The 18,178-nt window shown below is 41.6% G+C and overlaps 1 protein-coding gene across 1 annotated transcript in view; it reads left to right on the top strand.

The window, feature by feature from the left end:
- SORCS1 (sortilin related VPS10 domain containing receptor 1) overlaps nucleotides 1-18,178 on the top strand; it is a 578,854-nt gene that overhangs the window by 454,614 nt on the left and 106,062 nt on the right. Inside the window, exons 10-12 of the mRNA XM_052660872.1 lie at nucleotides 7,887-8,033; nucleotides 15,806-15,908; nucleotides 16,175-16,251. Coding sequence (XP_052516832.1) covers nucleotides 7,887-8,033; nucleotides 15,806-15,908; nucleotides 16,175-16,251 — 327 coding nt within the window. The remainder of the gene's footprint in view (nucleotides 1-7,886; nucleotides 8,034-15,805; nucleotides 15,909-16,174; nucleotides 16,252-18,178) is intronic.

Raw genomic sequence — 18,178 nt, 5'->3', positions numbered from 1 at the left:
AGTGGGTTGCCATTTCTTTCTCCAGGGGATCTTCCCAACCAGTGATTGAACCTGGGTCTCCTGCATTGCAGGCAGATTCTTTACCATCTGAACCTTTTCTTATAAACAAATGTAAATTGCCACATTTTGGTCCTCTTTTGTAAATGTCACATAAACATTTAAACTTTAAGTGTGTTTTGTTGAAATATCACACATTTTCTTGCTTTGATCCAGCATTTACAGTGGGAATATCTTGCTTCGAGAGTGTGAAATCTACTCAACTGTCCCACACTAATCAGCCTCGGATCTGTCCCTGCTCTTTTGAAAACATTTTCTGATTTTCAGGTGGTGTTTTTCCTTCCTGATGACCTTCTCCCTCTTTTTAAGTCCATGTGGAATAGTTTCTCTGGTTAATTTTATTTTCTGCCAAAATGGAGAACATTTTAATTAGTCCCTTGATGATGGAAAAGATGACAGATTTGAACAAGAATGACTTTGTCATGTCCTGTTATTTGCAACTGTTTCCATGAATGGTTTTCTGAAATCAAAAATTACTAGCAGGCAGGGACTGAGAAGAGGAACCAGAGTGACTGAACACGGCCAGCCATTTTTCGGTAACCTTTATGTCTTCCCTTTGCATCTCTCCTTTCGGTTGACTGTCTGTAGGGAAGCTGCTGGCTCTTATTACCCTCACTTTGAATGGTGGTGGGCCTACATTATGTAAAGGTGTTCTGCATCCTGGGGCCAGGGGAAGAAGAGGCTTTTTTTTATTAACCTGGCAGTTCACAGCAACTTGATTTGAAATTGATGTGATCAGAACAGCAATGCCATATAGGCCAATTACGTAGATAGAAAGAATATTGGCTGACACGGAACCTGGCACAAGTGTTCCTTAAAGCTGATTGTTCTGCCTAGCAGGAAGCTGAAAGCCATCCAGCATGAATTTCCCAATCGAACGGCAATGAATGATGAGTGGTTAGAGATATATGAGAAGTAAGAAAATCCATAAATGAATTAATAAGGAGGAGAGATGAGCAACATGCCAGGAGGGGGTGACAGAGAGAGAATATATAGAATGCACGTCTGCCCACGTTTTGGGGGGGACAGAGGAAGGTGACTTGCACTCTTGGCTTCTACGTGCTGATCACCTGCTGTTCTCATGTGCTCTTTAAATTATGTGAGCCGAGGTGAACTGTGTAATATGACTGTGTGATGAGTCTGTGTATCAGGCATATGTATTGTTGGTGAGTCTGTGTGGGAAATGCAGAGGGAGGCACAGTTCTCATGAAAAATAATCATTTTATTCACTCTCTCCTTGGAACCTTACGACAAATGCAGTTCTCTCTACACCAGAACCATGTGTATTTATGTATTGAGATAGGGAAATGTTGGGGACAAAGTGTTGGGGCTCTATCTTACATGGTTTAGTTATTAAAATACCAAAAATCCCCCTCAATGTGAGGTAACCACTGCCATGGACCCCATTCATGAAGAGTCAAGATGTGTCAGGAAAGTTGGCCTCAGAGCAAAAATGCTGGGTAGTGATTTTTGTTGAAGAAATATCACAGTAAATAGATAATATTTGGAATACCACTTAGGATACCATTTAAACACTTTATAAAGAAGCTTTTAAATTATCTCATTCAATCTATATATTAACTTTATGACACAGAGACTGTAATCATCACTCTTGTTTATAAGTAAATGGAGGCAGAGAAAATGCAATAATTTTTTATAAGATTACAAAGCTCATAAGTGTCAGGATTAGGATCTGCATTCTAGAGTGTGCAGTCTTTTAACCAGAAACTATTGTGTGTCTCTAGAAAGATCAGCCTTCAGGCTTCTATTTGATTGTGGCCAAGTAGTAACCATAAGATAGAAGCCCATTAGAGAGCAGCATAAATTGTATTAAACGATACCTACAGGAGAGATCAGACGGGAAGAAGAAAATGGTCTGGGAAAAAGCCAGCATAAACAGAATCAGCAGATGATGGCTTTGGACCTATTCACCATTTACTAAACCAAGTCCTGAGCCTGCAGTTTAAGCAAATTCACCCTATGTTATCCTGAAACTCCCAATTTTGCCTGGTGGGTGTGTTCATGCAAGAGAATCCTAGAAACAAGTGTCCTAAAATTCTGTCATTCCTGAGGAGCACAAATTCTCCAGTGGCACCATGTGGAGCAGGTCACATAAGACAGCAGGCCTGATGGTGGCCGGAGCAAAAGAGCTGTGATGAGTGTGTCTGAGACATGTGGTTCCTGGTATATCCATCTGGAGCGGATGATGATACGGAGTCTGACAGCTTTGGGCAATATCCTCCCTCCTCTGGGAAGGGGATATTAATTAATGATGATGGCGAGCCCTTTGGTTTAATGGACAATGACAGTTCACCCCAGCCAAGCAGAAGGGGTTGTGTTGAGAATGAAGCCACCTGGCTGCGAATTCAGAATGCACGGAATGTACGCATGCAGGAGTGAGGCACAGTGGGCGGTATGACAGACGTGACTGGTGAGCGGTGCATGTTGTTACACACATAGTGTCTTCCATAAGTTATGAGCTGTTGCTGCTGCTGCTAAGTCGATTCAGTCATGTCTGACTCTGTGCGACCCCATAGACTTCAGCCCACCAGGCTCCCCCATCCCTGGGATTCTTCAGGCAAGAACACTGGAGTGGGTTGCCATTTCCTTCTCCAATGCAGGAAAGTGAAAAGTGAAAGGGAAGTCGCTCAGTGGTGTCCGACTCTTAGCGACCCCATGGACTGCAGCCCACCAGGCTCCTCCATCCATGGGATTTTCCAGCCAAGAGTACTGGAGTGGGGTGCCATTGCCTTCTCCAATATAATGAGTACCTCTCTCTATAAGAGAAAACTCCACAATTCTGATGATGTAGCTACACCTTGCTTCTCGGGAAAAGACTACCTCTTACAATCCAGTTTAAGAGGTAGGGAAGAAAATTCCTCTCCCATTTAGGGCATAGTTATTGCAAGACATAGAATATACCCTCTAATTATTTAAGATGATTCTCTCCCTGGGTAGGGGAGTGCTGCCTGACCAAGACAACAGGAAAGGCAAAAATACTTAGTCTTTGTTGGGAGTGGGTTCTCTGATGGCAAAGGCACTGGCTGGGTATGTGTCTCTCCTGGCTGGGATTCTCTCTTTAGAACAAAATATATCCTGTCTCCAAAGACATTATGGTGGCAATATGTTCTCTTTCCCGCCATCGTCGTTGATTCATTTTTAAAATTCTCTTCTAAGTTTGACATTTCAGATTCATAATTAAAGTCTGAGATAGAGAGGTTGGGAGGAATCAGCTCCCAGTCAGCATCAGGGAAATAAGCAAAAATTCCTGTGCAGAAATCTTTCTAACATGGCCACCATGTGGAATGTATGAAAGATCTGGGGTAGGAAAACACCTTCTAGGGAAAGAAACAAAGGAGATATCTGGAGTTCTTTCTTTAAATCACCAAAGAAATCTAAGTCCCTATACCTGGCATATTCTGACTCTCAAAAAACACCTGCAGAGTGAATGTATACTTCCTTAGACATTCTAGGTGCTATTTTCCTGGTACTTAGAACACATAAGTGATGGATATTAAAAATATTAATTGAGCAACTACTGAGAACATGTACTGAAGAATGAATAAAAAGCAATTTCCTGTAATATCTGCATTTAACATTTCTCTCAGGATGAGAGAGAAGTTTGAAGAACTAGTATTGCCACAGGGTTAGGTTCTTGGGTTCTCAAGTTAGACACACTGATGTGGAGTCCGTTCCTAAGGTTCTTGGGGGAATGACCTTAGAGTGATTGGCCCCATCCAGACTTTGGTTCTTGCATGTGTAGAATGAGGGTGCAATGAGTCTGCCACTTACACTGCATGGGGAGATGGATGTGCGCTTGCTTGCAAAAAGCCTTTCATGTCATGTCTGACATTTCTTAAGTATTTAATCAATTTGGGGCACTGTGAATTTGTTCTCTCTTCTAATGAAGAATTCTTACTACCTATTTCACTAAAAACAAAAGTAGCACTTCTTGTATAAAGTGACTTTCAATTATTAATTTCAATGAGAGAATATGGTGGATTGAATGATAATCCAGAAGTTATACCCGAGTGAGACATGATGATGTGAGAGATGACAGGAGAATCTAGGAAGAATTCACATGTGGTAAGAAGTTTGAGGAGTACCAGACACATTTCCAGGAAGACCATTGCCCTTGAGAAGCTTACATGGTTGTTGAGAGCCAAGATGTAGATACCATCTGGGTGAGAGACATATTGAAGGACAGAGAAGAAGAGTTGGGGACAGTCAGGATTAAAAGAGAGGTTCTGGCTTCTGGTAAAGACTTACTGAGCTGGGTCTTGAAGGATGGGTAGGGAGAGGTCAGCATTGGGATGCTGTCCCAGGAAGTGGGGGTAGCCTTCATGATCAAAGAAAGGAAGACAAGAGAAGTAAAGGTGGCACGTTGAGGCTGATATCCTGAGGTCAGGGCTTTGTGTTGTCTTGAGGTTTGAACTCTGACACTTTATGTTGAAAAATCTAATCAACGTGGTATTTTTGGCTTGTAGGATGTTAGAGAATAAGAAATAATTACTAATCAACTTTGAAACTTTTGGTATCATATTCCCCCATATGACAAAGAAATAAAAGTGGCTTCTCGACATACTCAGCATCTTCGTGCAGAATTGAGACAAGCAGGAGAGGTAATAGCGGCTCTTCCCTGAAGCGAGGCAGACTGCCAGCAGTGGGATATGCCATCTCCACAAGCGTACCTTCCTGACCTCTGTGTTTATGTGAAGGCATGCTTCCAGTGGGAATACTACTCCACCCTCCACCCCGCAACCTGCCCTGTCATCACACCACAGCCCACCCCAGTGCACAAATGGGCTCATGATGTGGATGCAGAGCGAGTTGTCTGGAAACAAAAATGTGTACCCTCATCCTCAGCAGAAACCTAGACCTTAGACACACACACACACACACACACACACACACACACACATACATTAATACATATATGCATATATGTACATACATACACACACACACATATACACATATTCCACATTTTGGGTATTAATACTGCTCCCTTAGTATCCAGAGTCCACAGTAAGAGGGTTGAAGTTCTAGAAACGTAATGAGACCTCATAACAAGCCTGCACTGTGACAGGCGGGTGGGCTTCTCAGGCTCAGGGAAAAGGAACCATGAGTGGCACAAAAACCTAACAGCAGGCAAGGGTGCCCATCTTTGCAGACCAAGCCAAAGAAGCCTAAATAAACAGATAAATAGGATAAAAATGCACTCCAAATGGGATTTTCCTGGATTAAGTGCCTTGGCCACAAGAGGAAAATAAGCAGACCTTCTTCAGCTCTATCCTTTATTGTGATACATCCCCCTGGCTTTGCTAAGTTTGTACTCCTTAAGATAAGCCTGAAGGCCAGGTTGCCAGAGATGAATTACAAAGCTCTAGAGGCATTTGATAAAGCCAGACAATTGGGGGCCAATAAAGTCACCCGCTTCTGCAAATCAAATGCACCAACTTCTAAACACGTGCAGCCCTGCTCTGACACCTGGGCCAAAAGAGGAATGGGGCGGGAAGTGGCAAGGGAACTACTGGAATGGGTAATGTTTTTTTTTCCTTCTCTATGTCCTATAAACTACAGTGTTGCATTGTCCATGTTTGGTACTGCTATGGAGGGAAGACGGGTACAACTGTGGGAAAATTCTGATTTATGAAATCAAAGCTTTAAAGAATTGTCAGTATAGTGTCATTTAAATATGTAGCAGCCTCTCGAACATATGCAAGACCAACATGGACTTCTCTGGTGTGCAATCCTTATGGAGCCAGTGTAGTGAATAAATAAACGTTGTTTGCAATTAACATACCATTGTTAAGAGGTAGAGTATTTCTGGAAATTTACGTCTTCCACATTTGTGGAGGATCCAGTGTGTAAAAAAGTATTCTGGCTACTGTTACAGGCCCCAAATGAAGCTTGTTTTCCTAAGTAGTTCAAAGTATTCCCCCCAGCAATTCATTTATACCATTTATTTGCTTAACAAACTTGTTGTTGCAAAAGAGTACAAAGTTGGCTCAACTCTAAATTATCCCAGATGCCAAAACAGCAGGTACGAACTAATGAGGTTTGACTGTGTCAAAAGCAAAGGCAAAACGTGCGTGTTCTATTGATCGAAGCCCAGCCTCTTTGAATTGACAAAGTCAGAGCCGTATTTGCTGAAAGAATGTCGGAAGTCTAACAGATTTGGGTGTGAACGCCAAGTCTTTGTTATCTTCAGCAATTAGATTTCATTTATGCCTCAGTTTCCTCATCCATAGAATCAGGATGATAGGTGCTGTGAATATTGGAGGTTTTACCTAAAAAGGACTGGGTTTAGTGTTTTGTACATGGCAAGAACTGAAACCATGGTTTCATCCTTCTGCTTAAATTTTTTCATATTATAATATAAAGGACCTGAGTTAAGTTAAATGGGTTCAGGTATTCTTTCTAGCTTATTCATTTAGTCTCTGCTTGTGCTCCAGAAAGCCACTTAATCTAAGTTTCTATTCCCTCATCCTCAGATGAGGCTATATCTCCTTGGCTTTCGTGAGGATTAAATGAGATAACCTTTGCAGACTGTTAGAATGCACCTGTCAACACATTTCAGACCCTTTTCTCAGTACCAAGTTTTCCTGGATTGTTATAATTTAAAGTAGACTCAATTATGCATAAATATGTTGAATTCTAAAACATGTGAAAAATATGACACACAATTAATGATTTGTTCCTGCACAGTTTTGGCAACTTCTTTATTGTTGCATCTTTCCTAAGATATAAAAAAGAAAAAGTAATCATGTTTGTAGAGTCAAATAAATAATAAGGGCTGTTTATGGTAGGATTAATAGTATTATAGAAATTGAGGAGGAATTGTTTGACAACTTAGGAAAACCACTACTTCTTTATGTTTAAAAGCTGTTCGCATTTGCTTAATGTATTTTGGTAGTTTAATAGATCTTTTACAGAAAAAAAAATAGTGGTAGTCATTGGATCCAGAGTTTGCACTGATCTCTTTTAATTGCCCAAGGCTGTAAATAGTGCAGTGATTTCATCATTAAGGGCAGGGGCTGTGAAACCACAGAGCTCTGGGTTAAAATCCTTGGTCTGCTTCTTACCATTTATATGACATTAGGTGTTATGATCCTGGGCAACTCACTTTACCTGAATGAGCCTCAGTTTCCTCAATTGTGAAATAGAGTAAATGATATTTACCCAAAAGGACTTTTGCAATCATTAAAGAAGATAAAGTATTTAAGACTATCAATCAGTGCTTGCCTAAAATAAAATAAAAGTTGTTGCTGTTAAGTCGCTAAGTCTTGTCTGACTCTTGGAGACCCCATGGACTATAGCATGCCAGGCTCCTCTGTTCTCCACTATTTCCTGGGGTGTGCTCAAATTCATGTCCATTGAGTTGGTGATGCTTTCTAACCATCTCATCCTTTGCCACCCTCTTCTCCTTTTGCCTTCAGTCTTTCCAAGCATCAGGGTCTTTTCCAGTGAGCCAGTGCTTCGTATCAGGTGGCCAAAGTATTGTACCCCCTATTTGTTTATCATTTGCCAAGCACAGAACCAACAGCATCAGTTTATCTCTAGGCAGCTGTAAGGTACTGTCAACCTACCTTAGAGGAGATAAGAAGACTGTCAAACTTGCACTGGGCTCGCCTTGGCATAGGGGTCATGGGGCCATTACATTGTCTCCCACAGCCCAGGGAGTCATGCATAAGCACAACCCTCACTCTCATTCCTTCAAGACAAGTGATCACAGTTAAATTTGATAGTCTGGTTTCTTTTTTAAGGAAAATAATTACATTTCTTCTCAAATTGAGGTATTTTTCAGCCATGTCAATTTTTCCCAGGTAGCAGGGATAAAGGGAATGTTCTTGGCTAACAAGAAGATTGACAACCAAGTGAAGACTTTCATCACATACAACAAAGGCAGAGACTGGCGTTTGCTGCAGGCTCCAGACACAGACCTAAGAGGGGACCCTGTGCACTGCTTGCTGGTGAGTCTTCATATGGGGGTGAAATGCCCCACGTACTGAGGGCTGGAGATGGAGGTAAAAAAGCAGAGGCACATGGCCCCAGGGCTTCTTGCTCAACTGATGAACAGGAGCGGATGGGGAAGGGTGTGAAGGCGGATATAGGTAAGAGTCACAGCTTTGCTGCTTGTGATGGACCAAAGCCATAAGAAAACATAAGTAAGGTTCTTGCTTATTTCCAAGGATGTTCAGTTGCTGTCCAATTTCTGATAAGGACCACATATTGTAGTGTAAGGGAAACTATGATAGTTTCCATTTGTGGTGGGAAAAGATACCCTTATTTTCCCATGAATAACCTGTTAAGGATCTAATGACAGATAAATTCAGCTGTAAAGTTGATGGACTGAATGCAGAATTGTGTAAGTATATTTTCCAGTGGACATGCTTATTCATATTTTCAGAGAAATTTATGCTTCAAACAAAGATAAGGATCACTGATTTAAATCCTGAATCGGAACTCTTTATAATATGTTCCATTCATGTATGTCGTTATATAAACCTGGTATTGATAAACTATGGTCTGTGGGGCAAATCTAGCCCACTGCTTGTTTTCTAAATAAAATTTTATTGGAACACAGTCATGCTTATCCACCTGTATATTGTCTATGGGTGCTTTTGCTTTACAGTGGCAGAGTTGAGTAGCCATGGGAAACTGTGTGGTTCATCAATGAGATATTTACTATCTGATGCTTAAAAACAAATTTTTTGACCCCGACTTTGAAATATGGCTTGTAAAAACTTGTCTAGCATTGGGGCAGTAAGTAGATTAGATCAAATTATTTTTCTATTTGATTATATGATGGTGTCCAAGAGGAGAATCACAAATGTGTCTTGCCTTCAAGGAGCTTGCTGTCTACTTGAGAGAGAATAGATTAATGAGTGAATGATTATAAGGTCACATCCTACTTTTATTAGTATTTATGATACCTGCCCTTTACTTGACACATGAATTTGATACTGAGTGAATGAAGGAGGGGAGGCAGGGGTTAATTGTAAAAATAATATATCATTAAATGCTAATTTCTAGAAAACAAATCCAATGTTTCATTTAAATTCGTAAAAGGGAGAGAGCAGTCTGTAAAGCTAGAGAAGAGACCTCTTAGTTTTAGTAAGAAGGGCTTGATATATATGAATTATTCACACCCACCAAACAATCCCACCTTTATTTAATGGTATGCACACTGGGCATGCTTCCTTCTGTCCCATGGAGTCTGAGCGGTCACTTTGCAGGTTCGTCTCCTACAGCTGTAGGCAGGTCACCCTCCCAGTGGAGAGGATGCCACAGCCATCAGTTCAGTTCAGTTCAGTCGCTCAGTCGTGTCCGACTCTTCGGGACCCCATGAATCGCAGCACGTCAGGCCTCCCTGTCCATCACCAACTCCCAGAGTTCACTCAGACTCACATCCATCGAGTCAGTGATGCCATCCAGCCATCTCATCCTCTGTCGTCCGCTTCTCCTCCTGCCCCCAATCCCTCCCAGCATCAGAGTCTTTTCCAATGAGTCAACAGCCATAGCTTGACCTTATTAGCTGCAGAGGATATCACAGTTGTCATCATGTATTAGGGGAAGCAGTCTGACATTCTGCCTCCTGCTCAGCTTATATCCCTATTAGTGGCAACTTGCAGGGGGGAAAAAGCCAGTTGTTACTCAGTACACAAATCCAGTTACAGAGTAAGTGAATGCAGCAGTTATGTATTGAATGCCTACTCTATTCAAGGCATATAGCATTTAAAAAATATTTATTTATTTTTAATTGATTGATGATTGGTTTACAGTATTGGTTTGATTCCTGTCATGCATCAACATGAATTAACCATAGGTGTACATTATGTCCTCTCCCACTTGAATTTTCCTCACACCTCCCGCCCATTCCCACCCCTCTAGATTATTACAGAGCACCAGTGTGAGTTCCCTGAGTCATACAGCAAATTCCCACTGGCTATTTATAAGGCAAATAGCATTTTAAAAATATGCCCGCCTTCCTCATTCAGCTGTTCCAAGTTGAAGCCAAAGATGCAGGAGATGTCCCAGTGGCTTAATGCCGTCGTCCATCCCATCATGCATGTTGATGACTGCATGCCCATGAGAAAGAGTCAACTGTGTCACCTAAAGAGGCTTTCCTGGGTGCTCTGGCATCATAAATGGACCATTAGAAATGCCTCTTACACAAAGCACTTAGTGAGACATTCCTTGCTCCACCCCCAGCCCAGAGTTAGGAAGTCTAACTCCTGTGCCTCCGAGTTATAAATGCTGTATCAGCTTACATCCCCATCTCCGCTGAGACCATCCTAATACAAGCATCATCATTCCTCCCTTTCCCTACAGTGACAGCTGCTCCTCCTGTCTCTACCTGGCAACTTCATCTCACCATAGCAGCCAATGCCACCTTTTTTTCCCCCTTAAATCTAACTTCATTGAGTTGAAATATGCATACATAAAAGCATTTTAAGAGTTTAGTGATAAATCTTGACAAATGTATAGACCCATGTAACGGCTACCGCAGTCGAGATACAACATTTTAATCACTCTAAAAAATTGCTCTGTGCCTCTTCACAGTCAGTACCCACACCCTTGGCCCTAGACACCCTCCGATTTGCTTTCTTTCATGAGAGATTAGATTGTTCTTTTCTAAAATTTTACTAAAAGTGTCAACTTGAACTTTAAAAATTCAGACCATGTGCCTCCTTTTACTTAACCTTCTAATGACTTTCTAATTCAGATGAAATGAAATTCAGATATTTGACTGTTGCCTGCAAGATTCTACATGGTCTGGCCCCTGTCCATTTCTCCTGGCTGGTCTCTGGACTCTCTTTTTCCTTACACACTGGCCATGGTGAGGGAAGAGATCGCGCCTTTCCATACCATTGGCTCACCTCACTCTTATGTTTTAGGCTCTGTATCTGCCATTATATTTTCTCTCTTAAAATGCCCTTCTTCTGGTATGACTTTTTTCTTTGCATTCAGATCCTTGTTTGAGAACCTTCATCTCGGGAGCTTCCTTGAGCATCCTCTGAAACTGCACTTGGTCCAGTGTTTTGTTTTGTTTTTTAATTCAGGATCTTTCTCACTCTGAAATCAGCACATGCATCTGTTGACTTGCTAGTATATCTCCTCCCACTCACTGTGAGCTCCACAAGCATAGGGACCATGGCGCTCTTTTTGGTCACTCCAAAGAGTTAGCTCAAGAGCCATACTTGACACATGGTGGGTGCTTAATACTTGTGTTGGGGAGGGTGTTGTCTTTGTTTCAGCCAGACATGCCATCGACAGATGTTTGAGTTTCATATTTGGAGTTTAGGGGAAGGCTTTCCTTGCCACTGATAGTCACACTGGAAAATTTTTTATAATAGCCACCTTCTGAAGTTCATGTGCACCAGTTGACCCCACAGTTAACAGAATCACTAGGCTCATTAAGACTGAGGAAAAATCAGTGAAGGAGATATAGATATATGGTACCCAAGAGTCTTTTGGCCTTCCTCCCTCTTTAATCTCATTATTTAATGTGATTTAAATCTGAGCTTTAGAAAACAGGCAGTAGAATGAGGAGAAGAAAATGAAAAAAGGAAGAAGAAACAACAAAAAAACTCATACAACTCTGCCAAGGCACAGAGTAAGAAAGATCTTTGAGTTTCAGGAGACCCAGACTGTTAAAAACTTCCTTAGGTTTGGGAGCTGGTAGCAGAGAGGAGATAAACAGAGATTTTAGACTGTGAATACTTGGAAAGTGACAGTGTCACTGGAAACACAGTCTAGTGATTAGAAAAGAGATTTGTCTTTCTTCCCCCCAGCAGAGTTGTTGCAAGTGTGGAACAAGTTCAGAATTGCAGCCCCAAATGGAATGTTCCTGGTAAAATATATTATATAGAAATAAGACATCCAGGGTAATCTGGGCTGTATTTTTAGGACTTTCAGACTGATTGCCTGGAGGGCTCAGCTGGGATTTCCTTCCCCTGAAGACCACATTGTACAATTGGATGGGGTGTTATAGGTCATGGTCCACCTGACTGCAGAACCTCAGGATTGGGCTCCCTAGAGGCAAAATGTGAGCTGAGCCTGTGACAAATCGTTGGGCCCCAAGGGAAAGCCTAGTGTTTCATGGAGAGAAACCATGCCTTCTTGATGGGTTCAGTTGGCGGCTTCCTCCTGGAGCTAAGCTGCAGCTGCCCCGGGAGACTCGACCCTGCCTCCTGCTCCTCTGCACAGGTTGCAGCTTTCCATATTCTGCTGAATCTGAGCAGTGCTGAACGCCCTACACCCAGCCAGGTGGCTGGGGGCCACCCTCCTCTTTGTCCCCGACTCCTTACAAAAACTTCAATGGATCCCACGCTCCAACTCAAGATCAGAAACTGTACAAGTGCGTGTGTAGGATGTCTTGTGTGTGTAGGATGTCTTGGGTGTGTAGGATGTCTTGGATCATTTAACCCTTCTCTGCTGGTCACCCACAGTGCAAGGAAGACAGCAATTCATTCGTAGATCAATTGACTTGAACAGGCATTCACTGAACACTTGCAGTGGCCAAAGGATTTTGTTGGTTAAAATAAGAAATACAAGAAGAAGGCCAAAGGAGGGGGATTGGGGTCTAGAGGTCCACGGTATACTTCAAGAGCATGTGAACTCCCTGGATTTGAATGCAAACCTTTGTGTGTGCTTCCTTTGTGCACTTTTCTTGGGAAAGAGTCCTCAGTTTCCATCAGAATTTCAAAATCTGTACTTGACCCCAGAAAGATTGATGACTAAGGATCTGGTTGCTTCTGGTATTGACCAGCCGGTGATACTCTATGCCCTATACCTATGTGTGAGTCAGAACCACAGGCAGCTTCCAAACACATGTGTTGGTCCCTCCGTTCTTGTAGGTCAGCTCCTAGATCATGGTGATTTCAGTGTACAGTTTTGTAGATTTTTAATATGAGAAGTGAAGGGAAATAGATAAAGGTCTTTGAGATAAGCTGTGTTTTAACTCATACTAAATTAGAGATAACTCATGCTGCAGTCCATGGGGTCGCAAGTTGGACATGACTGAGCCACTGAACTGGAAAGATACTCAGTATATGTTCCCTAATGAGGGAAAAAAAGGCAGGAGGGCAGAAATGGACAAAGTGCTTCCTGCCTGAGCAAAATGTGCCTAAGAACTGGAAGGCATTGTTTCATGTTTTCCAGGAGTTTGCAGTGGTTTGAGAGACATTATAACAACCTCTCTATCAATCTTTGGTGACCTCACCTTAATAAATATCTCAAATTGTTCAAGTGTAAATGTTTAAGTTTAAAAAGTGAAGATGAATCACTTAACATCGTTTTTCTGCAATGTGGACCATGTAACTTTCTTGAAAAAAATGGAAGAAAGGGAAAAAAAAAAAAAAAAACAACAAACCATAGAATATTTCTCTTGTACCAGTTGGGGGCAATCCAGTTCTACAAATGTGCAAGTGAGGGAAAAAAAAGTACACGAAAGAGATCATTTGTAATGTTGCTGCTACTGCATGAACTGGGGTCCTTTCTTCCCAAATTAATTTTTCTCAGGCCTCCGAAAGCCATAGCAACAGAGCAGTGCTGAAATGACCAGTTGAAAATGCTCTCTTTCTCATGTAACGGCAAGTGCCCTCTCATACATAATCCTTGGGTCAGGTGACGGCTTAGTTTCACAGTCTTCCGGACTGTGGGGTGATGAAGCATGTGACCAGTGGCTGACTTAAGATTGCCACCTGGGTGCTCTCTTGGACAGGGCTATCCTGCTCTGTTGGTACAAAAGGCCATCCACTAAGTCCCTGTGTCTAAGTATAGTAGTAATCGTTTCTTTGAATACCGTGGAGATTCTCACGTTATTCTGGTAATGTGGCTCATAACAATACCTAAGCCCATGTGCTTCTGGCATTGTTCTGAGTAGAACAGTAAAGTAAGGTCTTTCATGCCCTAACTTGAAAGTGCTGCCTGATAGTTCAAGTATTTATTGATTGTCTTTTTTAGATTCTATGTGAGGTTTTACAGAAGATGTAAAGTAATACTTGATGTTTTCTCTTTATTTGTCGAGTGTATCTCTTAGGGCGATAAAACTCTGCATACTCGATGACGTGATCCAGGATTGTGCGTGGTAAAATAAGCTGTGGTAAATCAGAGAAAGCAAGATCTGATAGGTTGCAGTTGTCAGGCACATTTTTATGGACACATGGTTTGACACCTCTGGTTATCCTGTCTCAGCATCTGCCTGAGAGTTGGTCAACACTTCCCTGGGGCCTCTGTAGGATGCAATACCCTCGCTAATCTTCCTCTTGGACAAAAGGAAGCCAAGTTTTGGGGTCTGACTGTTTCTTCTTACAGGGGTGGTCTTCTTTACCCTTATGGAACATTGCAGAGTACGAATTCCATTTTTGAAAGTTGTGCATGAAATTGTCATGCAAAGCCAACCATTTGTTATGGTAATCATTCCTTGGGAGTTCACTCCCTGTGTTGGCAGTGATGGAAACACCCTACTGTGACCCATTGTGTCATTTCACCAGTGTTTCAGCTGCTTTTACTTCTAAGTTTCATTTTCAGTTTGTCATTTACTCTAGCCCATCTAAATGTAATCACTGCATCTCTGTCGCTCTCCGAATATCTGCTGGCTGAGACTTAACAGAGCAGAATGAAAGTAATAACAGAGGTGCACTGGTGATTTCAAAACTCAAGTCGATGAGATTAGAAAATAATCTTCCTGAGAGATGAAAAGCATCATGGGTTCAGTCACAAACTTGTTGTTGTTGATGATTCAGTACAAGACCGATTTTAAATGAAATTTATGTGAGATTTATTATCCTGTTTTTTTTTTTTGAAAACTGTTGATGTCTTCATCTGAAAATTTGATCAAGTTTTGTATTCACAAACAAGTCCCTTAAATTTTCGTTTAAATTGTTGTCTCTTGTGTGTTTCATCTACAAGAACTTCTATGTTGGATTACACCGAATCTGATAATATCCTTACACAGACACTATGTCAGTTGTCTGGCGGATGTAAGGACAGTTCCACGTGTTATACAGCTTCTTCTACAGAACTGAGACCAAGGCTTCATATGACTAAGTGACTTCTTCAGAGCACCCCCATCCTGGCTGCGCTTTCTGTCCAATCTCAAACCCCATTTCTCCTCATTGGTCTTACCCAACTACCTGTTGTTATAACTCCACTCTTCTGCTCCTTTTCTTTGTTACCTGAAATGTCCTTTATCCTCTGAGCATCTCATCTGCAATTCAAATCCTACCCACCTTTGCCTCAGACACCTTTTTCTCCTTGAAATTTCCCCTTAACCAAAGTTAAATGCAGGCCCCTATCCCCTAGAATTTCATATTTTGTCTGTACTTATCTCATGGCTGTTAAAATATATTCCTTCATGGTAATCAATAGACAGATCTTAAATTGTATACTCCTTAGTGGCAGAGACCAAACTTTAGTCAGTGGTAAGTCTTTCATAAAACTACACCATGTGTTTTACAGATAAAGTATTAAAATGTTTGTCGAATGGCCAAATGGCAGTTATATCAGTAGACTAGACTTGAAATGAAAATGCTCTCTCCTTCAACAGTTTGGCAGCTGTCTTATACTTAGTGGGCACCAGATATCTGTGGAATGAAATATGGGGGGATGGATGGGTTCATGGATGGGTGGATGGATGGGTGGGATGGTTGAATGAATAGATAGGAGCTCTGAATCTGAGCTTTAAACAACCATTTAAATGGTGTACTTTCATGATCCTCATTTCTCCTCTTTTCAGCCCTATTGCTCCCTACATCTTCACCTTAAGGTCTCTGAGAATCCCTACACGTCAGGGATCATCGCCAGCAGAGACACAGCCCCCAGCATCATAGTGGCTTCAGGTAAGCAGCTTGCCTGGTTTGCTCACTGCTATGAATTGTATTTATTTTAAGAAGCCCAGTAGCTGTGCTTGGAACTTAATGAGCAAGCTAAAAATATTTTTGAAAGGCACCTAAGCCACCGACCCTGAAGCAAGTATGCTGAAAAACCCTGCTTAGATAGAGTGTTTGCAGTGGAAATCCACCTCGGGCAGTGCACACTGCCAGCACCGACCGTCGTTAGCTTTTGCAGAAAGTTCTCTTCACTAATGGTGATGTGCTCTCTCCAGGTAATATAGGTTCTGAGTTGTCAGACAGTGACATCAGCATGTTTGTCTCTTCAGATGCGGGAAACACTTGGAGGCAGGTAAGAAAGTATCCTGGTTAAGTTACTGGTGTTTAAATGTGTTAAAAACTGTCCAGATTGTTTCAGTTCTGGGAACTTAGTCACACATAAATCCTAAAGCTTCTCAATGTGTTTATTTCCTTTTTTGTTTTATGCATGGCTTACGAAAGTTCTGAGTTCAACAAATATTTATGAAATTTGATTTCTCTGCGTGATGAGTGAGCCTTTGCATGCATGCCTAGTCACTGTCATCATGTCTGACTCTGTGCAACTCTACAGATGGTAGTCCGCCAGGCTCCTCTGTCCATGAGATACTCTAGCCAGGAATACTAGAGTGGCTTGCCATGCCTTTCTCCAGGGGATCTTCCTGACCCAGGGATCAAACCTGGGTCTCCTGTATTGTAAGAGGATGATTCTTTACCGTCTGAGCCACTAGGAAAGTCCTAAAAAATTGACACTTTATCACAGCCTATATGTAAGACAGTTTAAAAGTAACAATGAAACCAAATTAGATATGACTGAATTTTCCCCTTAAAAGAAAGCTGGAAACCTAGAGAGTTTATTATGTAGGGAACATGAAGCCTGGAAGGGAGATTATCTATCTAATGCCGGGTTACTTCTGTAAATTCCTCTTGCCTTGAAGTCAGAATAGAGGAGAATGCAGTGATTCAGAAAAAGCCATTACCCAGGTGGTGCTCTGAGATGTTTAAAGCTCATGTGCAGAAGACAGAGTAATAAGCATCAGGGCACATATGTTAGGGAGAGTAGAAACGGAATCACTTTCAGCCAGTGTGTTTAGCTTAAATGCTTCCCCTTTCTTCTGAATGAAAATTAGATACTCCTAGCTTATAAAACAGGCGCTTAATGAGGTTTAGCAGTCCTAACGAAATAGGTGCCTAATGCTTGGTTGTTACACTTCAATAAATATGTTTTAATAAGCCACTGACATTTAATTATCATACAATAACTAGCACCATAAATTGAAATCTAATGCACAGGTAATCACATAGCAGTGAGAATACTGTGCTTTAAATTTTAGACAGAGATGCCCATGTTACGGTCTCGTTACCATCTCCTAGCTTCATAGATCTGCACTGTGATTCACATGTTTTGAGAAGAGTGGGGCAGGAAAGAAACTTGCTTAAAAAATTCCAGGGGTTTTGATCTTGGAGATATATGCACTCAGTCACTCAGTCATGGCCAGTTCTTTGCGATCCCATGGACTGTAGCCCTCCAGGCTCCTCTGTCCATGGAATTTGCCAGACAAGAATGCTCAAGTGGGTTGCCATTTCCTTCTCCATGGATATATATAAGAACATGCATTGTTAAGCTTCCTATGGACAATAGTTAGAGGCCAGGGTCACATTTTTTTCCTTCTAACATCTCAAACAAAGCAAATAAGTCTCTCCTATAGTCCTGGGGTACATCTTGAATGTAAGAAGTAGACAGAGTGGCAACAATTATTTCTATAGTGTAATCACAGACAAGGCTATACTAACAGAGTGACTGTGAGAAAAGAAGATGCATCTTGTATGGGGAGGTCTTAGAAATTGTCTCCAGCCAGTCTGCATTTGACCTCAGATTCCTCCCTCCACATACAGAAAGAGACTCGATGACAATGTACCCAAAGGTATGATCTTGTTTTGATCAGATTACTCTATGACTCACTAGAGAATCCATGAGTTGAACAGGAACATCTGTCCCCTGTAACACTTGGAAACTTTGAAATAATTGCATGTGGAAAGGACACTGTGATTCGCCCCGTCCTGGCATCATCCATTATCGTCTACCTGGTCCTAGGCAAGTCACCACTTCTTTCTAAACCTTCGTTTTCTCATCTGTGAAAATGAGAGTATTGGAATAGAGTGTCTCCAAGGTTTCTCTGATCTAAAGATGTGACCCAATGTAACCGTTGCACAAATGTCAACATAATCATAAATGGAACCCA

The sequence above is a fragment of the Budorcas taxicolor genome, chromosome 23 (genome assembly GCF_023091745.1).
Source record: "Budorcas taxicolor isolate Tak-1 chromosome 23, Takin1.1, whole genome shotgun sequence".
NCBI classification, from domain to species: Eukaryota; Metazoa; Chordata; class Mammalia; order Artiodactyla; family Bovidae; genus Budorcas; species Budorcas taxicolor.
The sequence above is the reverse complement of the archived record's forward strand: the minus strand, read 5'-3'. Positions and strand labels throughout refer to the sequence as shown.